The sequence below is a fragment of the Nematolebias whitei genome, chromosome 7, assembly GCF_014905685.2.
Source record: "Nematolebias whitei isolate Nwh7 chromosome 7, NemWhi1, whole genome shotgun sequence".
In the NCBI taxonomy this organism is placed as follows: domain Eukaryota; kingdom Metazoa; phylum Chordata; class Actinopteri; order Cyprinodontiformes; family Rivulidae; genus Nematolebias; species Nematolebias whitei.
This window is the reverse complement of record NC_056504.1, coordinates 42,291,056-42,315,378: the sequence shown is the minus strand read 5'-3', so window position 1 is coordinate 42,315,378 and position 24,323 is coordinate 42,291,056. Positions and strand designations below refer to the sequence as shown.

General features: G+C 39.9%; 1 protein-coding gene across 1 annotated transcript in view; it reads left to right on the top strand.

Moving 5' to 3' along the window:
* Positions 1–24,323, top strand: part of LOC119412846 (inositol 1,4,5-trisphosphate receptor type 1) — a 130,162-nt gene that overhangs the window by 66,690 nt on the left and 39,149 nt on the right. The window contains exons 32-42 of the mRNA XM_037679883.1: positions 6,026–6,164; positions 8,854–9,041; positions 16,872–17,055; positions 17,175–17,428; positions 17,901–18,101; positions 18,181–18,291; positions 18,492–18,587; positions 18,716–18,859; positions 18,974–19,081; positions 19,220–19,412; positions 22,597–22,719. Coding sequence (XP_037535811.1) covers positions 6,026–6,164; positions 8,854–9,041; positions 16,872–17,055; positions 17,175–17,428; positions 17,901–18,101; positions 18,181–18,291; positions 18,492–18,587; positions 18,716–18,859; positions 18,974–19,081; positions 19,220–19,412; positions 22,597–22,719 — 1,741 coding nt within the window. The remainder of the gene's footprint in view (positions 1–6,025; positions 6,165–8,853; positions 9,042–16,871; positions 17,056–17,174; positions 17,429–17,900; positions 18,102–18,180; positions 18,292–18,491; positions 18,588–18,715; positions 18,860–18,973; positions 19,082–19,219; positions 19,413–22,596; positions 22,720–24,323) is intronic.

Genomic DNA, 24,323 nt, shown 5'->3' with positions numbered 1-24,323 from the left:
ATGATCCTAAGGTCATTGATTTGACATCAGGTCAAGTTCACTACAGTATCACATCTGTCCTTGACAATCCAACACAATGTTCATCAGCCAGTAAAAATATAGATATGTTTATAGTTTGAAGTTAATTATAAATTGTTACTTAATGTTTTAACAGTGAAAAGAAAATGGCTGTGATTACCCTGTTGTAGCTTATAATTTTGTATGTATTTCATGTTTAAAAGTCTCAGCTTTACTGACACTAATTTAAGTAAAAGATCAAATTAGTCAAAGCCAACATGTTTTTTTTAAAAGTTACTTACTTTCAAGTCTAAAAATCCTGCTTTTTGTTCAGTTTTACAGCCCCCAAAAGAAACAATCTGTACTTTGATTGCAACGAGGAATTAATTGATTACAAACGGACAAGCTGCAACATCTTTAGTAAATCTGGTGTATTTGTCATCGTCTGTATGAACAGCATGAAGGGTTAGAAACAGAAAAATGCTTCATGCTCTTATAGGTGTCTGAACATTTATCGTATTTTTCGAACTATGAGGCACACCTGATTATAAAGCGCATTGAGCAAAACTAAAACATTTTGACAGATTTTTGAGTGCTGTGTGCCACATAAAATCGTTTCAAGGTCATTAAGCACAACCAGAATTAATGCATAAGGCGCACCGTATTATAAGGCTCACTGTTGATTTTTGAGAAAATTAAATGATTTTAAGTGTGCCTTATAATCCTAAAAATACGGTACTTAACTAGTCTTGGAAATCTCAATCCATTCTTTAGGTTTTATGTTTTAAAAACCTAAATTAAAAAACAAAAGTGTCTGATCTTTAACTAGATTCTAGGTTTGTGTCGTGCATTCTGTTTGTACTCAGAAGTTGAAATTTCCAAGTGATAAATTACACCAATCAACACTCCTCGAGTCAGATTTCTGTCTCGGAAAATCAGGGATTACTCACCGACCTCTGACCTCAATATCCAATGTGGCTTTCTCACACATGACGAGTTGCAAGTCCAACTTACAACTGACACACGAAAAATGGGGTTTAATGTCAATCCCAGATCTGAGTTTTGACTTCTGAGTCACGTGAAGACCATCAGTCATAATCATACAACAGTGGTGTCACGAGAGCTAGAACGAGAAAAAAAAAAATCATTCACTTAACGTCCCACAATGTTGCACCTTTAAAACAAACAAACAAACATAAAAAGTATATTAATGCATCAACAAAGTCCATGCTCAATAATCCAGGTATACAATCCAACAATTTTCAGTCAGGTCATCTGGACAGTTTATTTATTTATTTATTTGTTCTGCTGAAACGTTTCACCTTCCATCCAGAAGGCTTCATTAGTCAAGGAAACACACAACACAAAACTGATTCTTCCCCCAACAGCTTACTCCAAAGTGGAACAAACCAGTTATGTTGGTGCTAAGATGGTCTCTGTGGCATGCCCCCTCCTCTGGTTGCAGCCCTCTTCCTCGTCGACAGTCATGTCTAACTGGTTCAAAACCATCAAAGTCCATGCTCAATATATTAATACACATTTTGTTCTTCTGCAATGCATTACTGAATAAATTAGCTTTAATTTACCAGATTTACACTCATTCAACCTTTATTTAGACCGATTAATCCCATTGAGCCTCACGGACTCATTTACAAGAGAGACCTGATTTCTTAACAGAGTGATGACAACAGTGAATAACAATGACAACAATAGGTAGTCATAAAAGGGGCATACAAATTTAAATTTCTTTAAAAAAAATTTACAAATCTAAACAAAATAGCAACCAAAAGAACAATCAAAGGAAAAGTAGCAACAACAAAAAAAAAAAACCAGCTAGATTAAAAAAAAACCCAGCTAGATTCATAGATAAATACTGACAACGTCCTGTGGCATAAACTAACATCTGAACACATCCACGTTACAAAGGGTCATATTTCTACAATTATCTGCAGAATTAGAATTTATTTGATCAGAGAAGCGAAGGAGATAATTGACTAAATCTGGGACCCTAGTATAAACACAAGTTTGTTGTATCAATGTTGAGTTGGAGGAGTTCCCAATAAATAAGCTCATGTGTCAGGAAGGAGGAACCCGGATCACAAGAACAGGTCTTGCAGATGAGTACCAGTAATGAGTACCAGCCTGGAGGAGAAAATCTTTCACATGACTGCACAGAAATTCAAGAATGTCTTACAAGAAGTAGGCACTGGTAATTTTAGATGAGCGGTTTTCTTTGTTTGTTATTAACCTTTCTCAGCACCCTGACTTCCTCCCACAGTTTAAAACTATAACTGGTGATCCTTACCTGACCGTAGAGTGAGCGTGAGCATGGATGGTTGTTTGTTTCGTGTCTTCGTGTCAACCTGTGATGGACCTGTCTGAGTTGTGCCCTGCCTCTTGCCTAATAACAGGTGGGATTGGTTCAGCCTGACCCCCACAATAATAAATGCTTGTGTTTAACTTTATGTGTAAACATCTGATTACTATCAAACCTTGGCTCCCATGTGTCATGATGTACCTTCCTAAGTCAAAAATGAGGTTTAGTTTTGAAGAACTAAAACTGGCGTTCATTGAGGTTTAAAGAATTCAGCAAATAAGGTAAAGATTAATGGACAACGCTGTGTGCAGAACAGCTCTGAACCCGCTTCAGCCCTTTGCAGTAAAAGCATGGCAGCAGACCTTTGCATGGCCTCTTGTAACAGCTAATAGGTACATGATGTGGTGTTTAACCTGACAACTGCGTTGTCTGTACTGCATGAATACTAACAGTCTTGTTTGTGTCACAATTCTCTAACTGCACCCAGAAGCTGGAACAGAACCTGCCTGAGAAACTGTTGGCGGACCAGAAGAGGGTAGGTACTTACAGTAGCAGGGCAGCTTCACTAACAACTCCAACACCAAAGAGATACATGGAGGAGATTATACGTCTTAGTTGTTTTGGTTAAACCTTGACAATTTCAATGCACAGTCTCGTGATGTAAAACGCCGTGCTCAGAGAATGTGTTGCGAATGACTCCAAGCTACTACCACACCAAACTTTAGCGCAAGATCAGTAAAATAGACGGAGTTATATCCATTTATGTGTTGGCTAGTTTCAGTTAGGTGTGGCAGATATCTTGAATTAGATTGACTCCAAAAGCTAATCAGCTTTAGATGTACATCCATCTGAAAGTTTCATTAAAATTCATCAAGAGGTCTGTGAGATATTTTGCTAACAGTGTTGACTGCAGTTACAGTAATGGCAAAATGACTTCTAATCTCCACAGCTGAACGCTGTCAGAGTGGCAAGACAGCAGCTAACGTCAATGGAGCTAAGGCTGGATTGAACCAAATCATAGCTGGGGGGTGTGTGTGTGTGTATGTGTGGGGGGGGGGGGTAGATCTTTGCAATCCTTTTCAAAATTATAACGATTGTTTATTAAGAAAATAACATTTGAATTGCAAAAACACTATAAGCTGTAGTCTTATTGTTGAGGGTGATATGTTTTAATAAAAAAAAACTAGGTAGCAACAGAAGGTTACCCTCACTTTAGAAAGTGGGGGTGCAGCTGCTCCACCTGCTCCATTAGGCCAATGTTGGGGTCAGTATCACCACACCAAATTTTAGATCAGTACAGTAGTCCCTCGTTTATCGTGGGGGATCCGTACTATATATATATATATATATATATATATATATATAAAGGTGTTAAACTCTTCCCACACTCTTGCAATATTCTAAACAATGTTTCTAAACTCTAAACGCTCTAAAAGAGCTCAGAATGTCGTGATTTCAGCTCCCTTCCTCCTCTGCTCTTTGCCACCTGCGAAGGCTCTTGGCCACGCCCACTTCTTTGCTCTGCGTGGTGAACAGCTGATCAGCTGTTAATCTGCAGCAGGAAGTTTATCCTGCAGTATGGGCTGCACAAAGCTGCAGGAGGAAGCTTTTTCTTTAGCTCTGGGCTGCACAAATGTGCAGAAGGTGCTAAATAATTTAAAATAGTTTATTTTAAATTTAAAAAATCCATGCCGATTGTGCGGCTCATCCATCAATCTGCCAATTGTGTCATGTCAAATCTTATTTTGAAAAACCGCAATGGAACAAGTCCGCGATAAACGAACCGCCAAGTATCGAGGGACTACTGTATCTGTAAAAATGACAGTTATAGACATTATATTACCAATCAGCCTAGCATGCATGTTTTTGGTCTGTGGGAGGAAACCAAAGTACCTGGAGAAAACCCACGCACGCACGCACGGAGAGAACATGCAAACTCCACACAGAAAGGCCCCCGGCCAGGATTTGATCTGACGACCTTCTCACTATGATGCAACATCAACTGAGCTCTCCGTGCCGCCCTCACTAAATATCCTGTTCAGAATAAAATGCATTATCAGCAGGTTTGAGTTAAGGGCAAGAGTTAAATCAGACAACTAAAGTGCGTACTCCCTATCCCACCCACTGCTTCCATCTGTGACATCGTGGAGGAGCAAAGATGGTATCCGAAGAGGGCAACAGCTCACAGCCGACAAAGCAACTATTTAACAGCAAGCCCAACTGGATCTGTGTCACCACATGTTATGCAGTCGACACTTAAAAAAACGTTCACTTCATACCCAGTGATGCTTTGAAAGATGAACTCCATCTCTACTTATATTGACCAACCATCTTCTCAATAGGTCAAGTTTGTGTAATGGACCTAAAAATAGTCTAATATACTTATTATTTTACACTGTGTAAATATTAAATAAATCAAGGCAATACCAGATTGTACTGTTTAATAATTTGTGTTAAATCGTAGCATGACTTAGCATAGTTCAACACTGTATAACAATATTTCATTCAACCTTTAGTTATACTTAGTCTCATCGAGCCTCAGGGACTCATTTACAAGCGAGACCTATTTTAACAAAGAGTGATGACAACAGTGGACAATCATAAAAGAAAGCACTGAAACAAATTTATGGAAGAAAATTATATTAAAAAAACAAAACAAAAACAGCTACATTATAAAGCGATGTAAAATACTAAAAAGCAGGAATGTGTCTGCATTGGTTTGTGCCATGAACTTAGCAGATGTTTAAATATCGAGATATATATTTTATATCGCAATTTATCTTAAAAATATCAAGATATTAATTTTAATTAAGTCCAGATGCTTGCCCTCTGTGGTTATGGCTCCCGTTCTTCCAGTGATTCATTACGTCATGGGACCAGTATGCTCTTTAGTTGTCTCATTTAACTCTGATTAAGGAGTAATTCTTAATTTGTTGCAACTTTGTTTTGTTTAACCGTAAATTGTCTCCTTAACTGTGAGATTTTGGTCTTGAGGACAGCAGAAGAGGTCATTTTTCAACAGGAGCGGGCAAACACTGTTATGCACGATGCATGCTGCAGATTAATTAATCTCCTGCCAATAAAAGATGAGAACCGTGTTCTTTACACCACCTACATAAAGTAGCCGTGACCCGTGGAGCATAACTATGATAGTGGACCTTATTTCAAGGCCTGCGCACTTCTGACAATAATTTGCACATAATCACACGCAAACACAAAATCATGGTTCCCTTTCATTTCTTTCACTTTATTCCATGGGTGGTCTTGTCAGGTAGCTATGGGCTGTGGTTGCCATACCAACAGCAAAGTCGTGCCACTGACTGGATGAGTCACAGGGTAGGAGGGCTGCCCCCCAGCTCTGCCTGAGTAAAAACCAAGACCTCACGATATCACTAAATAGGGTCTTTGTTGTTTAAATAAACATAACTATTTTATGGGTGGCAGATGATGAATCTGCTGTAACACAAGACTATTTTTGCAAAGTTTTAGACACTTTTAAATATTTACAATGAAAAGTTAATATATCGTTGCTCAAGAAAAATGTTTACAAGGAATGATTGCGGTCTTAGGCAGATGGGAATTTTCTAATGTTAGTAAAATTCTGTTAAAAGATTTAAAATGTAGAATAAAGGGTTGAGGTTACATAATTTCTCTCTCTCTGTTGCTGACGTCATATTGTTTCATCCTTCTCTTTTTCTTTTCCATGATTAGGGCGAGGCGCTGAGACAAATTCTGGTGAGCCGTTACTATGGCAACTTCCACCGGAGTGGTGGGCGGCGGGAGAGTCTGACGTCATTTGGCAATGGCCCCCTCAGTCCTGTAGGATCTGGCAGGAACCAATCAGGTGAGAGTCCGTGGCTTATGTTGCTCCTTTTTAACAGAAGCTTATTGAAAATTATTTTCACTGGAAGATGCAGTTTCTGACCTACTCAGACCAGCCTGTCTGGCAACCATTCAATGTCACCTAAATCCCCCCTTTTCTCCTCTCTGATGCCCAATTTAACTTAAGCAAACTGTCTTCACCATGTTTACATGCCCAAAGGCATTGGGTTGCTGCCATGTGATTGGCTGATATGCTATTTGTGTTACCAAGCAGTTGAACAAGTGTACCTAATAAAGTAACTGGTGAGTGAATCTGTCTGGCCCTGAGTTGGTTATCAGCTCCAGAGTTGTGCTACAAGGTGCCCTTTTAGCATACAGAGTGCTACGTTCTTATCGTTACATGATAATAGGGTGAATGTGTTACTAGCTGCCGTCACAACACTGGAGCAGCATACGCTGTTTAGTTTATTTATTTAGTTTATGTCTTGTATTTACGTTGTTACTGGAAATTTGTTTAAACACGTCTATTAAAGCAACAGTTCAGGTGTTTTGAAGTAAGGTTATGAACAATAAATATCTTACCTGTTGCAGATAGTTCTTTGAATGACCTCAGTTGATTCTGTCAATTTAGCTGATAGTTTGAACGAGACCACAACCAGAGTAGATGTGTGTCATATTACCTAAGTTTCATAAAGCTTCATGCGTACGCTGTTTTATGTTTTAATTTTATATTTTATGTTATGGTTTAACTTTTTACACTGCAACATTACACAGTAATTCCAGCAAATATATTATGGTATCCGTGCTGGAAGTGCCACAGGCTGCATCAGACGGGCTACAGCTAGTTGCTGCTGCCATCATTGGCACCTGCGTATAAACATACAATTATATGTAAAGGACTGTAAAATTTGTGCAAACTGACATGAATGTAAAGATTTTTTTAAATGATTGTCACATGAACCACTATGAAATGATTAGGACCGAGTTATTTTGAGATGGCAGCAACCCTCTTTGGTCTTGGCTCCACTTGGATTAGCCATTAGCTCTCAAGTCTGGTCAAATTTAAGTTCCCTTCTCCAAACCGAGAAAATCGTACAAAAAAAACTATCTACAGCAGTTAAAATTTTTATTGTTTAATATTAAAAAAATATTTGACCAAACTCTAGTTCAAAAGATTTGAATTGGCATCCAACAAAGTTAAGTCAGGTCCTCTGGATGATTTCTTTTGATGAGACATTTCATCCTTCACCCAAAGGACTTCATCAGTCTGAGGAGCCACAACAAACTCAGTCCCACAAGCAGCACACTCACATAGTGGGCCAACCAGTTTGATGGTGATAAGATGGTTTCTAGAGACCGCCCTCTTCCCTGGAGTGGGGGAAGCCTGTCATGGCTGCCTCAGAGGAGTCGACGGGGGAGTGGGTGCACTCCAGAAACCATCTTATCACCATCAAACTGATTGGCCCACTATGTGAGTGTGCTGCTTGTGGGACTGAGTTTGTTGTGGCTCCTCAGACTGATGAAGTCCTTTGGGTGAAAAACGAAACGTTTCAACACAAAGAAACCATCCAGATGACCTGACTGAACTTTGTTGGATTTTTTTACCTGGATTATTGAGCAAGAACTTTGATGATTTGAACTGGCACTTTAGCATAATTCATTTTAAAGGCTGTTAAGTCTGTGAGGACACACTTACTTTGTGGCTGTAGCCAGTGTTGAGTTTGTTCTTTTTTTTTAATTGGAGCTGGTGTGATAAAAAGTCTTAGCAATAAATATGACTTCAACACAATGATCACTCCCAGTTCACTAAATACTCCACAATGCTGGCACACATTCAAAACATAAGAAGTCCATCCATCAATCCATCCATCCATCCATCCATCCATCCATCCATCATCTTTATTTGCTTCTTCCTTTCTGGGTTGCGGGGATCACTGGTGTCCATGTCCAGCAGGTACTGCATGAGAGGTGGTATACATGGTGGACAGGTTGCACGCACCATCACATGGACGCATGGAGACAAACATTCACTCTCTCACTCACAACTATTTTAGAGATGACACTTACTCTAACATGCATGTTTTTGGTCCTTGGGAAGAAAGCAGAGTAACCAGAGAAAACCAACGCATGCACGGACAGAACATGCAAACTCCACCCAGAAAGGCCCCCTGCCGGGATTTCATCCAGCAACCTTCTTACAGAGAGGCAGCCGCTCAACCAACCGTGCCAGCATGCTTCCAGGATGTCTACCCACCTCCTATTTATGATAAACTTATTAGGAGACAAACTGCTCTTTCCTGAGAAAACAGCTTTTGCACCTGTTGAAGAAACAAGGTCCATTAAAGGAATTCAATATGTTGTCTGACGTCGGGGGATGTGCAGGAATTTGTGCACAATGACGTTAACACGTGTAGCTTTGACTACAAAGAATATGATGAAGGTTGTTTTTATTTTTTCTTTGAATATTGCTATTAATGCAATTCATATCATAAAAGTGTACATCAAAAATAAAACACTATATTTTGCATTACTTGTGTTATTTGTCTTGGATGTCAGAACTGTCAGATATTCAGCATTTTAGTTTATACACATTGTGTACATGTGTCTACAGTGTAAATGCAGTGATACTTAATTAATTATAAACCTTTAATCTCACGTTTTGCATACTGGAATCTCCCTGCCCTGATTTGTCCCATTGCCTTGTCTCTTCCATGCAGCTTTAGGGGGTTCAGGTGGTCTGAGTCGAGGGGAAATGACCCTTGCAGAGGTGCAGTGCCATCTGGATAAAGAAGGAGCTTCTGATCTGGTGATCGACCTAATCATGAACACAACTAGTGACCGTGTCTTCCAAGAAAGCATCCTGTTAGCTATAGCACTGCTGGAAGGAGGAAACACAACCATACAGGTCAGTTATAAACAAATGTTTCTCCCAAACACATGAACTCACAACTAGAAAAAAACAGTTGTTTACAGCTTAACGAGCTCACAGCGAATAACGTCTGTAGATAATCTCTTAAAATGACTGGAGAGTAGATCAAATAAAAGGAGAATGTGCAGTATGCAGGTCAGTGTGCCGTTGTGGCTGCACATATATATCTTCCTCCTCACATCTTCATTTATATCAAAAGGCTGAACAACTAAACCAGCTAGCTTCTAGATTAGCGTAACAAAACATTTTAGTCTACAAGATCATTTAATTTTTCTCCAGTTTAATCTGAGTCTAAAACTTATCTCTGTCTTTATTGCCTCTCTTTGTCTGTTGCTCCATTAGTTGATCTTTCAGTTGCTCTGTCCAGTTTGTCTGTCTGCCTACGTGTTGTTGAGTAAGCAAGGGGCTTGCATAATCAGATTAGAGTGAGGAAGCCACTGAGGCAGAGATAATGCGCCGGCTTCCCACGACTGCTGCAGAGCTGCGTCACGGGATCAATCTGCGTTACATAAGCCTGCGTGAATGAACAATGAGGAATGTCTCTGCCTTCAAAACATTCCAGCCTTGCTACTTTTCTGCCACCTAAACTGGGTCATGCTGGGCCTCCGGACTGAGGCAGCGAGTAAACCAAGGATAGTGGGTCGAGGAAACGGAGAGAGGGGATTAAGAGGGGAAAACTGGAACTCCCCTAAACTTTGCCTTCTTGTTTGTCTGCGAAAAAAAATGACGATTTCTCTGCAGGAAAAGTCGTCCCGCAGAGCTAGAAATGTACCCCGATGCGCAAATATTTGTTCTTCCTTTAGCTACTGCATATTTTCCTGAAAATTATCAACAGCTTGAATGAATGTGAAGCTTGCTGGAAATGCCAGTTTGCCACAGAGTTTGTTTTGCTTCACTATCTTTGTTTGACGAGCCAAACTAAACACCTGTCGGGTGTCGGACATCTCTTCCCCAAGGAAGAGTTAACTCTTTACCCCTGAACTACATAATACACAAAATACCGTAACTACAATCCATAACCCATCTGAATGCTCAGTCTGTTCTTCAGACAAGCATGCACACAGACTTATTTTATGCTGTCATGTAAAGATGTCCAACATGTAGAGCTGTAACAGTCTTACTGACTAAAATACATTCATTTTGCAGATTTGGCACAAGTGAGAAACATATTCATGACTAGAAATTAGGATTTAAGGTTTTAATTCAGCAGCATTAAGAAAACATAGCTCTACCTACTCTTACCTCAAATGGTTTGTAAAACGCTTAAACATCAAGTTAAAAGTCTCAAAACTAGTTTGATTAATTAATAACTGAGAATAAGAGCATGCTGGAACAAAAGTCTTAAGGCGTTTTCACGAAATAATTCAACACAGGAACTGAGATGTCTTCTGGTCGTCTTGATGCAATTTCTAAATGGAATGAGGCAACATGTGGGTGGGGGGAGTCAAACCACTGCTGTTGTGCCTTTAAGCCACCAAGCTAATTACAGCTGTAATAGTTGACATGTGAAAAGGTAAGCTGGCTTTGCTGTTCAAAGATGTGATGCAGTGATGACACGGTCTCTGCCACCAACAGGGTTTAAAATCTATACTTTTTTCCTTCTTTTGGCTGCTCCCTCCTCAGGGTAGTGAACTAACTCACTCGAAGACTTGGCAATTGTTTTTACGCCGGATGCCCTTCCTGACACAACCACAGACCACCGAGGTACCACAGCCCTCTGTGTGGAGCAGAGAGCTGCCATCTAGGGTACCTGGGGGAGCAGATGATGGTGGGTAAGGGCCTTGCTCAAGGGCCCAGAGTGGGGCAGTGAGGGTGGAGGCAGGTGTGGATGCTTCACCATTCCCACCCACATTTTTGCTTATGTTGTCGATTCGGGGAATTGAACGGGCGATCTTCTGATCACAGGCTCACCTTCTCTAACCTCTGCACCACCACCCCTCTTACAGGACTTAAAAGACTGAAATACAAAAACCAGATTAATCGCATAGAAGATCAGCAATGGCGCACAGCAACGCTGCAGTTCCATCCATCCATCCATCCATCCATTATCTTCCGCTTGTTCTGAAGTTGGGTTGCAGGGGCAGCAGCTTGAGCAGGGAGGTCCAGACATCTGTTTCCGCAGCCACCTCTTGCAGCTCTTCTGGGGAGAGCCCAAGGTGTTCCCAGGCCAACCGAGAGACATAGTCTCTCCAGCATGTCCTCGGTCTTCCCCGGGGTCTCCTCCCAGTTGGACATGCATGAAGCACCTCCCTAGGGAGGCGCCCAGGGAGCATCTTTACCAGATGCCTGAACCACCTCAACTGGCTCCTCTTGACGTGGAGGAGCAACGGTTTTACTCTGAGTCTCTCCCAGATAACTGAACTTCTCACCCTATCTGTAAGGGAGAGTCCAGCTACCCTGCAGAGGAAACTCATTTTGACCGTCTGTATCCATGATCTCATTCTTTCAGTCACTACCCAGAGTTTGTGAGGGTAGGAACGTAGACCGACCAGTAAACAGAGAATTTCGCCTTACAGCTCAGCTCGCTCTTCACCACAACAGACTGGCACAAAGTCCACAATACTGCAGACGCTGCACCAACCTGTCAGTCAGTCTCACGCTTCATTCTTCCCTCACCCATGAGCAAACGTTGCAGTTAGTTTAAAAAATTGCTTAACCAAAAGGAAACGCTCTAAACTAAATTAACTTAATAAAATCTGAAAATGATGCGAGGCAGACGTCTGTCATGTGTTAGTGCTCCAGTTCAACACAGCTGAGTTCCACTCTACGTCTTGTTTGGTTCAGTGACGCTCGCTTCATTTTTAAAAGCTCACGTATATACTGGACATGACTGGCACAATTAGTGATTCATGAATAATCAGAAGCAACATTAAGGGATAGTTTTGGCTTATGGTTAGGGAAACAAGTGCCATTTTTGTATCTTTTTTTTTCCAGGCCTATAAAATGCTCCTCTGCCCTTTTTCATTTAGTTTTACTTTGTTTCTGTTTTCTTAACCAAACAACTGCACTTTTTGACCATTTTTTGAAGCTGTTTTATGAAAGTGCCTTTAAAGATGGCCGATTTGTTCAGATGTTTAGGACTATTGTTGTTATTTCAATATCTTTTATTACATTCTATAATAAGGAACTTATTTAAACCGGATGCAACTCCAGTAGGAATGATTGCACTGGAGGAACACTCAATCTTTAGTCTTTGTCACTGACAGAGTTTGACTTGTGCCCTAAAAAGACTTAGGATGCCAGTTTATAAATAAAGTCTGCAAGACTGTTCACTTCTTGTGATATCTTATTTTGAAAGTGATTAAGTAACTTTTTAGGGGAGAATTTTATCTTGTTTTGACTTTTGACCTTGTGTTTGTGTATTCTGAGTGATAATGCTGCGACTTTAAGTCTAAAACAATTTTTTTAAGGGACAAAGCATACTTTTTTTTTTTTTTACACACGTGCACAAATTACTACCAAAACCATAATTTCCAGTTAAAACCCTGACGTGCAAAACCAATATCTGCAAAAACAGGTACTTTATTTGAGACTAGAATGAATTAAGTTTAAAGAAAGCCATCCAGTAACCAATAAAATCTGTTTACTACATTATTGACACATTTTTTCTGGCGACGTAGTTGTATTGATGCAGTGCACGTTTTATCCTCATCTGCTGCTGTCCTCGTTTCTTGATCTCCGTCTCGAGTCGGCTTCCCTGCAACAGCCTCACACAACGGTCAATTGTGACACCGTGGCTTGTGACGTTTCACTTGTCAGCCATCTGTCAAACCGCAGGACACGCCGCTGGTTAACTCCCTGAAATCTTGGCTTGCAGGTGTGTTTAAGTGTCATGAATTAAAAACGAAAGGCTCTATTGGCTTCAACCAAGTTGAGAAGACTGATGGATGTGGCTGAGAGGGGAAAATGTCTTGGAGAGCCAGGGAAGCTGAGCAGCAGTTGCATTTGGTTTGCATGTGTTGCTGCCTGACGTGAGAGGGAGGGGGAAAAAAGAGAGCAAGTATAAATAGCTGTTGCATAACATCCCTTTGTTGATGCCAAGCGCCTGAGCGGAAGGAGAGAAGGGAAAGCGCTCTGACCTTGTTTTTCAGTGCAGCCCGCCCCCACCGCTCCATCTCATCCCTCTCAGGGTTCGTCTCCATAGTTACAGACAGGCTCTGTGTTTACCCAACACCACAGGGGGCCCTGGGATGTTTGTCCATTCTTCCAGTCTTCCTCTGCTACTATCACTCCATTCTCTGCTTTGACTGCCATGTGGCACATCTCCTTGAACGTCATCTCTGCGCTTTAGTCCTCGCTTCCTTTTCAGCGCTGTGTTGAAACAGCGGTACCGATTTTATAAATGAACGCCTTACAAGACAGGCAGTGAAACTACGTGGTTGGACATGAAAGTTTAGGTTTTCACTTCTGGTTCATCGCCAAAAACATTTCTGAAGAAATTAGAAAACGGAAGTTTAGTCACTGTGGGGCTTTTTATTTTTTCTTCACCGTGGTGTTCTGTATTCCTCTGCAGGCTCCGTCTTTATTTTGATGATGCACTTGACTCACTAAAAAGTGCAGTTCGTCGAAACCTGCTTTTAATAAAGACACTACTCTATTTGGCTGCAGGGCTGCTGGAGAATATTTCACTCGTCCAAAATATCTCTTCTTCTTACATGTCCGCTACGTCGGCCCGCTGTGAACTTGGTTCTACCACGGTGAAATCTGACGCCTCTCGTAAAGATAAAGTGCCCCTGCTGACGTGGTTCTGATCCTTCCAAGGCTCAACACAAGTCCAGCTGCACACTCGGACTGATTGCAGCATCTCTAACATGACATATCCTTGAAATGAGCAGTTCAGTGTTAATAAAACAAAAGCTTTGGTTACATAAGAATAAAGCAGGCAGTGACGAAGTTGAGGAGACGATTACTGTTTTGTGTAGCGTGTGCGATATGTGGGTGTGACCTCTCAAAAATTGGCATGTGCTGATTCCAGAGACAGCTGACCCTTTTTTTTTCTTTGACTGTATGAGTCGGTAGGCGTTTTGGCGTGCGTGCGCTCCACTCTGTGTGCGCTGTTCAAGTGCCTGTGTGTCTGTGCCAGTTATGTAATGGTTAAGGGTGAGAGCTCTTGTGTTTCCTCTGCTCTGATCTGTGTGTGCTGTCCTGGCCCCTGCACCTCACCTCCCACCCTCCCTGCAGGCTCAGGCTTTAACAGGTCAATAGAAGGCAGAGCGATATGAGCTGCCATGACAATTACACCATTCCCTCTCCCCACCCTTCTTTCCACATGCATGCTATGACTTGTAAACTCAGACTGGAGTGTCAGCGGCGCAGCTGATCCCATTGACACTCTCCACTCTATCACCATGTTATTTGTTGCTCGAGGGCCTTGCTGGGCAGTCTCCCTCTCTCCTTGCTGCGTTTCTCCTTGTCCCTTGGTTTGGCAGTGTGCGTACGTGCAGGAGGCCTGCGGCTCAGTGGTGGAAAGTTGGGGTGGGGCAGACAAAAGGCTATGAAACAGCTTTGAAGAACAAGCTCTGAGTTTTGACTTTGCTACATTGGACAGAAAAACGCAACAGCTCTTCATTATAAAGTTTAAGCTAACCTAGACTCTTATTTTGTTTTTAAATTGAAAAATATGTTTAACATTAAATTTAAATTCATGCAAACTGCTGAGTGCAAAAACATTTAGACAAGACAGAGGTAAAAACTAGGCTTGTGTCGTCTTTGTGACCGTCATTTGTTGTTTCTTCTGTAGCTTTAAATGTAACCTGGAAAGATAGAAGATTATGTAACAAACTTTTGAAACTTACCTATATACTGCCTGATAACATTCCTTCCCTCCCTATCTTTTGCCCTCCTTTCCACTTGCTCAATCATGCTATTTCTTTTTACCCCCCACCCCCCTTTCGTGATATGTTTTTGTTGTTGTTTTTTGTTTGTTTGCTTGCAGCCTTCATTCTGCACCATCTCTCTCCCTATCTGAGTAAGTAGGCCAGGCTTCTCCTTCTTATATCATTTTTTACTCTGTTACTGTGACAAAGCTTTGCCTGGTAAAAGCCTTTCCATACGCTGCAGCAGTAACAGCTCTTACATAATCAAAACAGCAGCCTTGTAGGCAGCCATGGCATATACATTGTCCCTGGTATAAGAGCTCTAATTCTTCGTGACCCCAATCTGCAGCCATATCTGCATCGTTAAACTCTCATATCTCTGACTTCATTAGTTGCGATGATATAATTTGTGAAAATCCTGATAAGGCTAATTTTTGTCATATCAAGTGATACATGTTTTCTCTGTTAGATGAGACCATGAAAACTTGTTGTAACTTATTTTAGGAATAAATCTAAAATTTTCTGTTAATTCAAAATGTTATAAAAAAAAAAAATCTTAATATGACTTCATATCTTTTCCAGTTGAGGTGGACTGGTTGATGAGTTGGTTGATTATTAAGGCCAATTCTTGCTATCTTTTAAATAACCACTACAGCTAATTATTTTTAAAGATAGAGATCTGTTGGCAGCACAGTACTTTTACGATCAACATCAGTTATAACATTAGGCAACCTTCTCTTATTGTTTGGGAATTGAAGTCAGGTGCTGGCTGTGTTGTATTTGTAGGATCAAAGTCTGTGCAGAAATGACGTGGACCTTTACGTCATGTATCCTCCTCGCACACAATTGTGGTGTTACATGACCTTTATTTTAAACTGAAATAACTAATTGCAGCTAAATGTACTTGCTCCCCTCAGGCAGAAGGTTGTGGAGCATTAAGTGTAGAACCACTAGACTGAGGAACAGCTTCTACCCTGAGGCTGTTAGACTCATGAATCTCTGACCCAAATAATCACCGTAAGGAAAAAAAACGTTCACCTGAAGATCCCAGACCCAAAACTCGCTGGAGAGACTATGTATCTTCTTTGGCCTGGGACCACCACAACTTGACCATGGATATGCAGGAGGAAATGGCATGGATTAATACAAACCAACACAATGTTTATAAACCGGTCATCAGCTGTACTGATTTCAGAAATCTGCTTCCACTTCAGCCATTTGAAAATTCAAGGTTACCGTCTATTTGAACATAAAACTTTGTAAGACGCTGGGATAGTGAGTGCAATAAGTGAGCCATTTAATATGCTAATATGAGGAACGTACTTTTTATTTTAATCTCGGTGATTATTTTGTGCAGATGTTATTGCTGGCTCATTATTTTTCTTTTTTTAAATTTTGGCTGGTTTTGTACTATGAACATGAATTAAACTGTAATCTCTAACTTTCTGGGATGTGCAAAACTGTGTTCTTTAGATATTTTTTATAAATAAATTAAAAAAAGTTTCTTGGGTACAATCAACCATTGTGAATCACAGTGATCTAAAAATGTCAAACATTGTTTAAAAAATAATTTAAAAAAAAAACAATTGTTTATTAAAGAATGACATTAACTTATTAAGATGTGGTGGATTCCAACATTAGTAAAATAAAAAATATAGCTGTTTTGCTTTACTTCACTTCTACAGGTTGGATACATTTGTTACAATAAAGCAAGAAATTTATTATTCCCTACTGAGATTTCTAAGTAGTTTTCACTGGTTCCTATTTTCAATCAATAACAGTTGTTTTTGTTTTTTGTTGTTTTTTTTGCTTATGTGAAATGACACATCGTTGCTTCCTTTCCTTTAACTGATAAGATTTGATGAACTAAATGGTTTGTGAGAGATTTTTACTCTAGAGAACATCGTAGCTAAAAACACTGACATTGCTCTCACCCGGTAATACCATCAGTGTTTCTAATGTAATTTTGTTTTCTTTTTAACATGTTCAGCGTTCATTCTTTTTACGTTTGACTGACGACAAGAACTCAGAAAAGTTCTTCCGGGTCTTTTACGACCGAATGAAGTTGGCTCAACAGGAAATCAAAGCCACTGTAACAGTCAACACAAGCGACCTGGGAAACAGGAAAAAGGATGATGACAGCCTGGATAAAGATGTCCCTGTTCACAAGAAAGGTAAGACATTACCTTTCACAGTAAATCATCAATATAGATTTGTTTCAAACGTTTAAACAGGATTTACGAATTGGTGTTTATGTAAGTTGTGATGATTTTGTTTTCCATCATCCATGTAGTAAAAGACTCAACAATGACCATGACCGAAGATGTGAAAGAACAACTGATAGAAGCCTCGACTGCCACAAAGAAGGCCTTCAACTCTTATAGGCAAGAAGCTGACCCAGAGGACCACTTTCCCTCAGCGGATGGCCAGCCCAGCTCCGGGGACAAGAACCAGGATGAAGGAGAGATGAGTTTTGTGATAGTTATCATGCAGCCTATTCTTCGCTTCCTCCAACTACTGTGTGAGAATCACAATCGTGACCTGCAGGTGAGAGCGACTTAATTCTCTCTGATGGGTATTGTTGAATTTTGGATACTTCTCAACAGTAAGCTTTAAACAAAGTCAAATACAGCCATGCATGTTTATTATCAGTGCCAAATTCCTAACTTTTTCATGACTTCTTTAGGAATATAAACATTGCATCAATACACGTCACTTTTTTGGTCTCAAAATACACTTTTATAGTCTCAACCTTCTTTACAGTATAGCAGGTTACACACACAAAAAGGTTAACCTTAAGGTTGACTATTCTTACATTTTATACACTTGTTTGACAGTAAGTTGTCTTGTTCATGTTTTACAGAAGCATCTGTTTTATACTTTGCATCTAAAGTTATCTGTGCATCCTGTGGATCATTAACTCTGCTGGATTGTACAGTGTACTGTATCCATTGCAGTTCGTGTGGACACCATTCTTACTCTGCGATCTAACCAGCATTCATATTTTTGCGTTTCCTAGAACTTTCTTCGTTGTCAGAACAAAAAGAACAACTACAACCTAGTGTGTGAGACCCTCCAGTTCTTAGACTGCATCTGTGGCAGCACCACAGGGGGCCTCGGCCTGCTGGGACTGTACATCAATGAGAAGAATGTTGCCCTCATTAACCAAACTCTGGAGAGTCTCACAGAGTACTGTCAAGGTCCTTGCCATGAAAACCAGGTACAGAAGACACACAAAAAAGAAAAATTTCACACTGTTCAACTAAGAGATCTTTTATGTTGTTCCTTATTTCTTTCAGAATTGCATAGCCACTCATGAGTCCAATGGTATTGATATCATTATTGCTCTAATTCTTAATGACATCAATCCACTTGGGAAGAAACGAATGGATCTCGTGTTGGAGCTCAAGGTGAGGTTTGGAGCTCTGAGTTTGAATCTTACTGGTAATTATTTGAAGTATTACTAACAGACCTCAAGTATTTGTATTTGAGCTAGCGTTTGTACCTGCATTATAAGACAAATAGCTCATTTTCCAAAGAGACGCCAGTGTTTCTTTTATTTTACTTTGGCTTCTTTTCTTATGTCTCTGCTTTTAATTTGCCCTCCCAGAATAATGCGTCTAAGCTGCTGCTTGCCATCATGGAGAGCCGACATGACAGTGAGAATGCTGAGAGGATCCTGTACAACATGAAGCCAAAAGAGCTGGTGCGAGATGGTGCATTCAAACCCTTTAATGAAATGCTTCATTCTACCCAGTTAAAGTTTGGGTTGTAATATAGCTGATGCTTTAAAACTATGAAAGCTATTTTGGGTTTATGTGTCTGTCTTTGCAGGTGGAGGTAATAAAAAAGGCCTATCTTCAGGGTGAGGTAGAGTTTGAGGACACAAATGAGGACGAGGACAACAGAGAAGAGGAGGAACACGATCCTGCTTCACCCAGAAATGTTGGACACAACATCTACATTTTAGCTCACCAGGTTTGAGGTTTATGTTCACAACATTGTCATGTTTTTCAATTTTTTGGGGGCTCCTTGATATCAGCTGTTTTTTGTGACATGAATGCACCCGCTGGCGTTGTGTCCTTTGCACAGTTGGCACGCCATAATAAAGAACTGTCCATGATGTTGAAGCCAGGAGGGACCAGCGGAGAGGGAGACGAGGCCTTGGAGTTTTATGCCAAGCACACTGCTCAGATAGAGGTCATAACACAAAAACATGGCGCCTGAGTAATAAACCAAATAAAAGCTTTGCGTTTCCTGGATGTTTGAATGAAAGTTGTTGTAACATGTAGCCATTTAAATGACTCTGAGGTGGCACATGTGGGTTTTTTCACGTAGATTGTACGTTTGGATCGCACCATGGAGGAAATTGTGTTTCCTGTACCTAACATCTGTGAGTTCCTGACCTCAGAGTCGAAGCTGCGGATCTACTATACCACCGAAAGAGACGAGCAGGGCAGCAAGATCAATGACTTCTTCATGCGGGCAGAGGACCTCTTCAATGAGATGAACTGGCAGAAGAAGCTCAGAGGTAGGGTTAAGACTTCACGTTAGTACATTTAGATGCAACAGGCATGCAACCTTTCTGTTGCTCATTTTGAATGTTTTTCGTTTGAGTAAATTCATTGAACCTTTATTTATACAGATTAGTCTCGTTGAGTCACAAGGACTCTTTTTCAAGAGAGCCCTGTTTAAATACAATAGACAACCTAGAGGGAGGCTAGTGCAACCAAGATGTTAATCACAGATCACACACCCAAGCACGGGTCATGAAGCAAACGACGTTAGGTTGGCAGAAAAGTTTATTTCGGAACTAAACTCATTGCTATCTTCCTCCTGACCACTAGGTGTCACTACTGAGACAATCTCACCGCAACCGTGAGCCTAAATAAGTCATACAGGATGTATAATCCATCCGTCCATCCATCCATTATTTTTACCCACTTCTTCTTTTTCGGGTCGCGAGGGTCACTGGTGCCCATGTCCAGCCATCACTGTGCGAGAGGTGGGAAACACCCTGGACAGGCCGCAAGTCCATCACCTGGACACCTAGAAACAAACGAGACAAACAACTCACACCTAGGGACAATTTAGAGTTACTAATCAGCCTAACATGCATGTTTTTGGTATGGGGGAGGAAAACGGAGTACCTGGAGAAAACCCATGCATGCACAGAGAGAACATGTAAACTCCACCCAGGAAGTCCCCCGGCTGGGATTTGAACCGGGGCGACCTGCTCGCTGAGAGGTGGCAGCTCTACCGACTGAGCCACCGTGCTGCCCGGATGTATAATCTTTATACACAAAACATGTTGATATAAGTTTAGCTTGGAAGCAGTTTTTTAAGTTTTTGTAGCGTTTTCAATAACCGCACCGTCTTAGGTTTTTTTTAAGTCCTGCATGTGCCCTTGAAACCTCCCAAAAATAAAATAATAACAACAAAAAAACACATTTAAAAAATGGATTTCTGGTCTGTTGAATCCGTTTTGCTTCCTATCTCAACTAAAATACAACAACAAGAGTTTGGAGTACAAAGCTTTTTCAGCTGCATAAAAGAAGCTCTGTTGTGTAACTTTGATTCACATGTAAACTTGCGCCCCTCACAACAGAATGTCATTAGTGTTTTTTTCACCTGTCTCACAAAATAGATGCTTTTGTCACCTGCATGAAGGTGTGAAAATGAAGAAACACGACTGGGTATCAAGCTGAATGCTGCGTTATATTTTTAAAAAGCTGGAATCTGAGACCTCTGTTTAAATTTGGTTTCTCTCATTTGATGTAAATGGCTTCCTTTACCCCCTCCCAAACCATCTACCTTCTCTGTCCAAAATATGATCTATTTGGTTTTCAAAAGTGTATCTTATCCTCAAACAGGTGTAGGTGCACAGCTGAGACTTGTTCTAAAGAGCTGACTCCTTTGTGTTGAGCCATTCCTCTGTGGAGAGACGGTTAGTTTGTGTATTATGGGAAGTCCATATAAACATGGAGTGGATTCCTTTGAATATACAGCGCCAATATTTACCATATTGAATGTTTTAAACTATTATTTAAACTATTATTGCTGGTAAAACTCAATCATGGTGATTTTGTTTTTAACGTACATGATTTTAAAAAAATCTTCAATTTCAAAGTAAAATACATTTAAAATGTTTAAACAGAATTCATTACCTATTTTACATATATTTTATTTATATATTTCAAATAAAATATGCTATGTAATAAAAGGGATTGCATAAATATTAATCTCTTTAAAATGACTTTCCTAATTAAACGCATCCATCCATCCATCCATCCATCCATCCATACATGCATACATACATGCATACATAGACTGTCACTCGCACCTAAGGACAATTAAGAGCTACCAATTAGCCTAAAAAACATAGTTTTGGGGTGTGAGAGGAAACTAGAGTAATCGAAGTGAACAGGCAAACTCCACTCAGAAAGGCCCCTGGCCAGGATTTGATCCAGCAACCTTCTCGCTGAGAGCCAACACCTCTACCTGCTACACTGCATTGAGAAAAATTATCTTGAAATTGTTTTACTATTTTTAGGCACAGTTTTTTGACGACTGGTCATTCCAGGTGTACTTCGGATAGATTGAGCCGTTCTAAAAGGCTCTTTTTATTCTTTTTTCAAAATACCCAGTCTTTTTACTGATCTTTTGTCAATTAACATAATCTGCTACAAAATGCTGCTTCAGCTGTTTCTTATTTGTACCACTTAGTTTCACAGCTTTTTGACACCACTGTCCTGTCTTTTTAGGATGTATTACCTCCATAAAATGACATTAATTTTCATACTTTAACTTTTTATATGTTCACTGTGTTCCATGAAGGAGTAAACATTTATGATTCACAAATCATTGAACTCTGATTTTAGTTACATTTTACACAACGCACCAACTTTTTCAGAATTGAAGTTGTACTATTATATTGACCAGGTGCGCTGCATCTCAGCGGATGTGTGCTGCCTAGAAGGTGGTCCTGAGCATGGTATGTGTGTGTGAAAAATGACAGACAGCTGTGCAGAAGCACCGTCACTGCAGGGACAACTGAGCCGACTTGTATGTGCTCACATTACATGTGCATGTTTCCGCTGTGTAAAAGCAGACAGGGGCTTTCCACATCCATCAAGCACTGAAACACTTGTACAGTAACCGTATGAATCACAAGTGAGCGTGTGCGTGCTCAAGTACACAAACACAGACCCACACCCACTCTCAGTGAGACTTGAATCCACATACTAGACGTCAGACCCACTCAAAACCATTTTTAGTCTCTCACTTAGAGAAGGAAAGGGCAGAGAAAAGTCCCTGCATCTGTTTCTCTTTTTCTATAAAGCCTGACATTACAAAGTAGTAGGTTGTAGGCTGAAAGAAAAGGTCAGAAAGATGTTTGTAAAAGTTGCTGCAGTTCTTCTTGACTTTTTTTTTTTACTTTGTTTTTATTTTGTCATTTTAAGCACTTTTAGTTATTTAAGGAAGAACACTGAGGCAGCAATGCAGACTGTAGTATATCTTTGCTTAATTAAAAAAAAAATATATATTTTTGTTTGTTTGTTTTGTTTATATTACATTAGATCTCTCTTGCAAATGAGTCCATGAGGCTCAATGAGATTAACCTATATAAATAAAGGTTGAATGAATTTTGATACATTAGAAAAAAACCCAGAAGAAAATTTAAAAATAATGTTGTTTTCCTTTTTTTTCTGCAGCCCAGCCTGTTCTGTACTGGTGCTCCAGAAACATGTCAGTGTGGAGCAATGTCTCCTTTAAACTGGCTTTGCTTATGAACCTGCTGGTCTGCTTCTTCTACCCCCTGGAGGGGGTGTATGGAGGTCAGTCATATTATTGGAGACATCACTGCATGAACATTTAAAACACGTCTGATTAGACCTAATGTCAGTGTGAAGTGTTTAGTTGCAAATAAAATTATCTATTAGGAGTATGTTACTGAGCATTGTGGGCTGTGGGTTTTCAGGAGGGTGAATTTGTAATGTTTTAATAAATTCACGTATTTACCGCCCACCACCAAAGGTGAAAGGGTGATTATATTTTGTAATCAAAATTATTTCGTAACCAGATTCAGGTGAAACAATAAACTCATCAAAACAGGAAGGATAGGAGCTTGATGACGACGTGCATGTTTGGGTTACCTTTTTTTTTTTCTCTACAGTTTTTTTAAGACATTTCCGTTTTCTAAGAGTTGCTAACATGCCATGGATGGATTAACATAAATGTTAAAGATATTGGCTTATTTGACAAAACAACAGCATCAATTAGATTCAAGACATTGAAACAAATGTTTTTAACTTTTGCATGAGCCGCTGTTAAAAGAAGCTTTTGAGCCGCCTCACACAGATACAGACCTTAAAGAGATGACTCTCAATCCTTTTACTGGGAGTCTGCATTGACCTACTGATCTCCTTTTACCACGGTTTCACAATGTTCTGATCCACTGATTTCTAATCACCTGATCAGGACCAGGATTAGGAGCAGGACTTGAGAAGACCACTATCTTGGCTTAAGGCGTGTCCATCGCTTTCATTGCTTCGGCTCATATTTGCCCTCGGGCTCCTTGGAGATCACAATAAACACAGCAGTGCACAGCTTTAGCTGCAAACAACCCACACTGGCTTATGTTATAGATATGAGTCACATATTAGACGATCCAAAAAGTTGCACATTATGTTTTTCTTTTTAAATGAGGTGGTATTATCCTATATTCAATTAAAGTCATAAATCACTGTGACAGAAATAGCTTAAGTTTATAACAATACAATGTAATTCAATACTGCACAAATGCAAACTCATATAAATAAATATTTGCAAAGACTACAGTAATAAAAAAAATATTTTGAGTAAAATGCTGATTCAGTATATTTAAAGCTTCAACACATTTTTAGATTTACATAGTCTACCTATAATCTAATTTAAATGTTTGTATATTTCACAAATGATTTAAAACGGTACTCGTGTTCATTACTTTAAATATGCCAAACCATTTCAAATGTTCCTTTGTGATTGTTTTATATTCACAAAATTCATATAAAAAGTACACTGTATCAATAATATCTACCAGTAATTTTATAATATCATGTGTACAATATGATAGGATATACTATAATACAATAACAAATACTAGAAAATTGGTCATATATAACACAAAGTTTGTTTTCTCAGTCATCCAGGTATATAACAACAAAAAAGGTTGAATCAAGTCATCTGGACTTCGTTTTTTTTGTTAAAAAAGAAACGTTTCGCCCCTCATCCAAGAGGCTTCGTCGGTCTGAGGCCTAGCCATCTGGTATTACCCAGAAGCCACCCTGACTCTTGTGTTTCAAGCCTGCCTCAGATACCCCTGAAGTCTGGCCTTTTCACTAATGGTTTCAAAAACACAAAGTTTGTTTTCTCAGTCATCCAGGTATATAACAACAAAAAA